The 7,591-nt window shown below is 36.4% G+C and overlaps 1 protein-coding gene and 1 long non-coding RNA gene across 2 annotated transcripts; one reads left to right on the top strand and one right to left on the bottom strand.

Annotated features, from left to right (window-relative positions):
- Positions 1–1,085: 1,085 nt before the first annotated feature.
- Positions 1,086–7,377, bottom strand: LOC112696275 (kinesin-like protein KIN-7B). The gene is given in 17 exon segments (XM_072199516.1): positions 1,086–1,464; positions 1,562–1,866; positions 2,057–2,956; positions 3,044–3,133; positions 3,542–3,682; positions 3,991–4,118; positions 4,121–4,185; positions 4,512–4,636; positions 4,716–4,775; positions 4,912–4,979; positions 5,261–5,342; positions 5,418–5,531; positions 5,729–5,829; positions 5,921–6,010; positions 6,396–6,652; positions 6,888–7,089; positions 7,163–7,377. Coding segments are annotated over 15 exon segments (2,832 nt in total). The 5' UTR covers positions 6,634–6,652; positions 6,888–7,089; positions 7,163–7,377; the 3' UTR covers positions 1,086–1,139.
- On the top strand, positions 2,281–3,347 carry LOC140174499 (uncharacterized). Its single transcript, XR_011864056.1, has 2 exons — positions 2,281–2,420; positions 2,591–3,347. It is a non-coding gene; the product is annotated as an uncharacterized lncRNA (long non-coding RNA).
- Positions 7,378–7,591: the final 214 nt, after the last annotated feature.

Genomic DNA, 7,591 nt, shown 5'->3' on the forward strand with positions numbered 1-7,591 from the left:
AGCTATATCATGGAGGTCCACGAAACAGACGATTGCTGCAACATCCTCTAATCATGCCGAAATACTAGCGATTCATGAAGCAAGTCGTGAGTGTTTTTGGCTCCGGAGTTTGATCCAATATATTCTGTCATCATGTGGACTGATTGATCATAAGATAGCTCCAATTGTCCTGTTTGAAGATAATACAGCATGTATTGCTCAACTTAAAGGCAGATATATCAAAGGTGATAGAACAAAACATATTTCTCTCAAATTCTTCTTCACTCATGATCTTTAAGATTAAGGGACAATTGATATCCAACAGATCCGCTCAAGTAATAATCTGGCAGATTTGTTTACAAAGTCACTCCCAAAATCCTCCTTTGAAAGATTGGTACATGAGATTGGGATGCGCCGATTTCGAGACATTAAATGATGTCGGCAAAAGGGGAAGACTGTACTCTTTTTCCCTTGGTCAGGTTTTTTCCCGTTAGATTTTTCTTGACAAGGTTTTTAATGAGGCAGTCCCATCACAAAGGATATTGTACTCTTTTTCCTTCACTAAAGTTTTTTTTCTTTAGTAAGGTTTTAATGAGGCATTTTCATAAATGAGCATCCAAGGGGGAGTGTTACAACATGAATGGATAAGGATGAATGCTCATTTATGGGTGGATCTGATTTCCTATGCTGGAAGGAGCAAATTCACATGACATAGCACAATTAATAAAGTTTGAACGTAGAATTTATTTGCCTATAAAAATATGAACGAGGCAAAATGATTTTACACATATGATTATAAATACTCCTATTTCTCTCTCCCTTTACAACAATAAAATTATCTTCTCTCTTTATACACTATTAATAATTTCTCTCTATCTATCTTTATATTACTGCATATAAATATATAAATTATTTTATCGAATTAATTATATTAATATTAGAATCTTCTATTTACATATCTTTATTTTATATTTAGAACATCTCTCTTATTTATTTCACAACAGCATTATCAAAAGTTGCAACATGAGTACATCACTCCTCTAACATCTATTTGGGAGGTTAAGAGTGCGGCTCGGATGAGTTATTTGAGAAAAAATGCAATATAATTTGTTGGAGCATTTAAAATACTTTTAAAATAAAGTGGTTGGATAATATTGTGTTTACAAATTTAGAAGATTGGATATGAAGTTCCATCCACCCCATGTTTTCTTATTGTAAGGGCTTGCAAAGTTTAATTCAAACATGTCCTTGCTATTTTCATCAGATCCACAGAAATCAATGAGCTTCGCTACAATTTCAGCGCTTTCTTGCACATGGTGCATGTCGTAAGGGTCAGTCCACAATTTGTTTATAAATTGCAGTCTCCTTTGTTTTCCTACTGGAGGAACTTCCCATTTTGCATAAAGTAGTTCCCTCTCCTCTGCTGTAAGTTTAGAGTTCACCCTCTTAGCTAAGTACTCTCTTTCTTGCCTTAGAGCTCTGATGCTGTGCATTGACAAGGAAACAAAGAACAAGATTAGTCACAATTAGTATTTTATAGAGCTAACAGTTTGAAAGACACTATTTCTTGTAAGCTGTGCACCTTGCTGAAACATGGCCTGCAGGCTCATCACCTAGAAGTGCAGGACTAGCATTCCCGAGCTCTGCCAGGTGCTGCTCCAACCATGTCAATCTTCTAAATTCAACTTCCATATATATCCGATCAGAAGGATCTCCCCTTAACAAAAGATAAAACTGTGTCCTGTGCACGAGAGAAATGTGGCACAAATGCCATAACATGATAATTTGCTGTCTCTGCTGTTCAAATAGAAACTCCCATGGTACGGGAGATCCACCAGTTGTATCTGTTTCTTCATTTGCAGACTTGTTAGCCTCAAGCTCCAAAACCTAGAACCAGTACACGGCAGAAAAATGTCAACACCAGTATATTAAGTTATTAACTATTCAACGAACACAATGAATTACTATTTAAGTTAGGCAAGCATGATACGCAAAGGCTAACAAAAAAAGAATAAGATGAATAAACATACCATAGTAAGTAAGTACTAGCAGAGAAAAGTAGCGAAATATATATTACCTGGCAAACAAGAAGCTGCTTCTGGTAATGCAGTTTTGCCACTAGTTCTTTTAACTCTGTAACATAAACTTTAAAGCTCTTAATGTTCTCCTCGGCAGCATTCTTAAACATTTTCTGAATCTTTTTCACATCCACTGATTTTGATTGCCGTGCAGCTGGGCTTCCTTCCCTTGATAGAATAGAATTACAACTTTCATCACCCTTTCTCGGATTATCCTTATGTAACCTTGCAACTGTACCACCACCAATATTATTGTTTGTGGGTACCCTGTTCTCGATTTCAGGTTCCATTGCTTTACAAGAAGAGGAGAGAGGTGAGCAAGGAGCACGTATTATGTGTTGCATATTTGGGCTGTTGCTTAAGGTGAAAGGAAGAATTTTTTTCCTTCTCAGCTGGGTCTTGCTGTCTGGTGTCTCCTCCGTACCAAAAGTGGAGACCAGCTTATCTATAGATTTTTGAACATTCTCCAGTTTTCTTTCTAGAGATGCAATGGTGTTTCCTTGATTTTTTAACTGGCTTATTTTTTTCATCAGGTCAGCCTTATCTGCAGTCACAATTTCTTCTGGACTAGAGCCAGCTATTACCAAGTCTTTTATTTCAGACAGTACTTTTGACATTGTTTCAGCAGTTTCCTGATTTCCAAGGTTGTGAGTAGCAAAATCCTTGTGCAGAACCTCAAGTGCCCGATTTGCATCCTCACAAAGCTGCAGCTGCCGATGCTCAAGCTTCCGAATTTCACCAACCAGTATGGATGGATCAGGGGAAGCTAATAAATTCTTTAGCATTGCCTGCCTACCTACTACCTTTCTTCGGTCAGGAGTGTGTTTACCAATTGCTGATTCATTTTCTTCAGGAAAAGAAAGACATCTGACAACTGAGGACCCATGATCATTTGAACCCTGCATCATACATATTGTGACTGAGAAGAATAAATAAAAGCTAAAGTAATGTGATATCAGAATTTGCAATATAATCGTTCCAAATACCTTATGAACTTTATTTGCTCTTCTTTCAAGCTCAAGTTGAGATTGTGCAAGGTCTCTCTGGCGTCTCAGGTCTTCCATATCCTTTTCCATCTACAAATTTGTGTTCGTCAATTATTCTCAAGAAAAGTCACTATGTAGGTTATTTGACAGTTAACTGTTTTCCATTTATCTGAAAGCCAGTTCTCAGGATTGTTCCATTATGCAATGCAAAAGTGTTCTGTTATTATGTAAGTAGTTGCTGTACTTATTTTCTAGGTCCTTTTCAGTTTTACATACATTTATGAAAGCCTATTGAACGCTAAAAGGTGTGTTCCTTTTTAAATCTTCCTTTTTATTTTATAAGATGTGATATTCCTTTCCTAGAGCGAAATCAATAAAACCATCGGGCACATCTAGAATGCCACATATATATTGAACCAAGAGATAATGCAAAAACACACTCATATTTTAAATGACATTACGACTTAAGACCAACAACCAATAACTGAGATTTTTTACCTGAGTAATTTTTAACTCCTTTTCAGCTAGCAATGACCTTAGACATGAAGATGAAGAAGAAAGTTCAGGGCTTCTTAGCTCCCCTTCGAGTCTGGCAACTTCCTTTTGCAACTGTCTAACTAGTGTCTTATCTGAGACAACCTGTCGAAAAACAATCATCACGCTATCAAAAAGAGGGATTTCACTCAAGTGATATTTAGTACCATCGATAATCTTAACTTCTGGAGTCAAGGGACATTTAGTACCAAATTTTGCATGATTCTATTTTAGAAACCAAATTTTCAGGAGAAAGAAGTGTAAAAAAGTAATTCACTTTCCCTCAAAAATAAATAAATAAATAAATAAATAAAAGAATTAAAAAAAGAGAAACTAATACGACTAAGACAAGTAACACTAACTAATCTATTCTTCAAGCAAATCATGTTTAGCCATTTATGTCATACTCATACCATATTCACACGGGCATTATTAACGACTTCCTTTGCACTGGTAGCAAATGTTAAAGTATTTTTTGTTTGCTCCACGTGACTTAAGGACGGACTTATGGTACATATAATTGCTGTTCGAGCATTTCCCCTATTGAAGATTGCAATATTCGGGTCAGTTTTGAATCTCTGTATGGTATGTGACCACGTTTACCACCACTGCAAAACAAAAAAAACTCCGAATGCAGAGTTAGACTCCTTTATACTGACCAAATCAAGTAGCACCAAAGGTCTTTACTAGATCGCAATAATGAATACAATTTAAGATTACCCAACTTCCTCAAACAAAAGCTGTCACAAACTAGATATAGTCACCTGAATTTAGTTCCTCAAACAACTTTTCAGTGTGATATGCCTTGTTAGGTATTAGATGAACTTAGGCCTTTTGATGATCATAGCTGGTAATACTGGTTGTTATGACTATTTTGTAAAATAAGAAAGCATAGCCTATTTGGATATGTTTCAAAACTCTATTAATGACTTACCTTAGCTTCCTAATGACTGTTGCAAGTGTCAATAAGCTTCGGTTGATGTGGTTGCCTTCCTTCAATCTGACTCCACATGTATTTGTTTGAGAGATGCGTTCACTTCCAGCAAGATCCACAAAATTCTATTAAGTTACAGCACAGTGATCAATATGATTATCTCATTATCAAGAATTTCAGGTCAAGATATGCAGATATACATACCAAACTGGCAACGTAAGACTTCACATGGCCTGAACTTTCACGAAGGCTGCTCTCGAGAGTCTGAAATATTCATAGAAAGTTAGAAACAAATAAATACTGATTATGGAGAGAAGTGAAGAGCCTAATGGAGATGAAACACTTCAAATGCATACATATCATTTATAAATAAAAAGTACATTTCATTAGTAGAGCTTACCAGCCTGACTATTTGATGCGATCTTGAGCTTTTATCATTTAAAGCAGTTTCCCCTACTTGCCTCTGAGCTGCAGATACAATATTTTATAGGTGAACAATAATAGGGAAATATTGAGTGACAATTTACATTCTAATAACGTAATTACAGCTTCTCACATTGAGTGTAAGGTACATATAAATGCTAAATTTCTTTTTACAAACTTCATGGTATGGTCTCTACGGAGGAAAATGTAGATCAGAAATTTGCCATGGTGAAAAAAATAACATCTGAGCAGCAGCACTATGTCAACAGATGCACAATAAAGAAGAGAGAAAAAAACTAACAAAGTAATCCAGGTTTGATAATTACCTTCACAGATGCCAATTAAATGCCTTAAATGTTGACCATCTTTAGCTACTTCTTCATTCAGCTTTTCTACAATAGTCCCTCTCTGTATCCAAAGAAAATCAACAATTACTATCAAAGGATCTGATTAATTAATTCAATTTATACACGTGAACTATACCTCTGGGTCATCTAAAAGCCGAAGAGGGCCGGATTCACGATTTAGAAGGTCTATAACTGTCTCATTATAGATTTCCAATGCAGCGAATTTCAAGATGAAATGCCTTTCAGGTTTCTGTAAATTGAAATCAATATATATTCATAATGGAAGCATTTACCACGAATCATTGCAATTACACTTGTTCATAGGAGGATTCAAATCATTCAAAAAATAAAATAAAAAAATAAAAAACATCTTTCTTCAAATTTTTTAACTGATGCATAAATAGCCATCAGCAGATGTAACTAAAATACGCATCAAGAGTAACTCACATTGTTGATGTAATTGTAGATGTCCTTAATAGCATTTTCCGTGATGCCTCTCATTGTGAAGGTCTTTCCACTGCTAGTCTGCCCATAGGCAAAAATTGTTGCTAAAAAGGTGGAAACAAGTTAAGGAACATTCAATAGGTCCCTAAGAGAGGGAGAAACAAAATCTTCAAGTAAGGTTCAGCTCAAAATTACCATTGATTCCTGAAAGTGCCGATAAAGCTACATCCCTAGCCCCTTCTTCATAAACCTTCTGTGTTGAGCATGAGGGAGCAAAAACCTTATCTGTGACATAATAAAGTATTAAAATAATTGTAGACTTGTTGTATTTTATAATAGGAAATTGACACTTAAAAAAGACGACTAGCTTCAGTCCAACAAACTTAAATTCAAACATTAAATGAAAAAGAATCAACGACATTGATGACAGTAATTTCCATTTATAAAGAAACATGAATTTAAATTTGGAAATTCCTATTTATGAATAAGTTCAGTTACCAAAATCAAATTATATGTAATGGGAAGCAACTAGGATTGGTCTAGTGGTGAACGGTTTGGGTAACATGCATGATGCCTAAGTTTAAATCTCATTATATATATGGAAAGAAAAGAAAGGATGTAATAATACATGCAACGCATGAGCACTTTTGAAGGCAACATGAGAAAATACCGAAGGTGTATGGTGTGACAGGCCTGTCTTGATTTGGATTCTTGAAGATAATGGAGTGCTCATCCAAGCATTCCCAGGCAATAAGGTCGTACATGGCTTGTTCCTTGCGGTTGAGTGGCCTCATACGAACCGTTACGCGAATCTTCTCCTCCTTAAATTTGGCACCACCACCAGGTGTACATAAAAGGTTCCTCTGTATCTTAGACATCGGTGTTGCCGCTGGAGGTGTTTCCCCCATTGTGCTCCTCTCTAAATCTCTGCAAAATTATCATCACCGATCACACATCATCAAGAGCATTTTCCAACTCTTAATTTCCAAAAAGAGAAAATGGTTGAAAAACAGAGATACGAAAGAACAAATATGAACAGGAAGAAAGCTAGCTTTTACGGATGAGCTCACTGCATTAATACTCGTTTTAATAAAGTTTCCGAGTTAGAGGACAAAATGGAAAAGGAAATCCACGCTTCATGAGGATACGAAATGAGATTTACAAAAGTGACAAATGCAGTTTGAGCTATCTAGATAGAATCTAGCACGATCCGAAGCTTCTAAAATTATGCAACTCCACTAAATCTCCATGGCGATTTGAAATCCCTGCTCATGTGATGCGATGTTCCTAAATTTTCTTGTATTATTATTTTCTTTCGTTTTTATTTGTTCTTGATCTTTCCTTTTCCAGTTTGAACTGCATTTCTTCGAAAAAGTAAAAACACTGTCGTGAGAGAAAGAAACATGATGTAAGAAAAGAAAAGAAAATAATAAGTACTTGGAGGTGAGGAAGGACGGCTCGGCGGTGGTGGAAGGCGGAGGAAGATGGAATCACACGGCGGAGAAAATGCGGAAGGACGTAGTTTTAAGTCCGAAAACCAGATTCTTCGGAAGAGGAAAATCTGCGAAATGAAGAGAGAGCAGTGATGAGGGAAGAGAGTTGTATAGTAACGGATACTTTTTGTGCGTTGCGCGGTGGCTCTGTTGCTCAATGCTCACGAGTCACGACTCACGCCTCACAATATAACAATAACAATAAAGTAACGGGCTGTTTAAATTCCTGGGTCCCACCGCTTACCAAAGAAACTGGACAACTTCACCTTTTTTGGACTTGGTCCAGGCCCAATTAGAAAATGAAAACCATGTTGGGAGCTCAGGCCCAATTAGTCGGAATATAATAGACCTCTGCTGTAGTCCAGGTAGGGAT

The sequence above is a fragment of the Arachis hypogaea genome, chromosome 1, assembly GCF_003086295.3.
Source record: "Arachis hypogaea cultivar Tifrunner chromosome 1, arahy.Tifrunner.gnm2.J5K5, whole genome shotgun sequence".
In the NCBI taxonomy this organism is placed as follows: domain Eukaryota; kingdom Viridiplantae; phylum Streptophyta; class Magnoliopsida; order Fabales; family Fabaceae; genus Arachis; species Arachis hypogaea.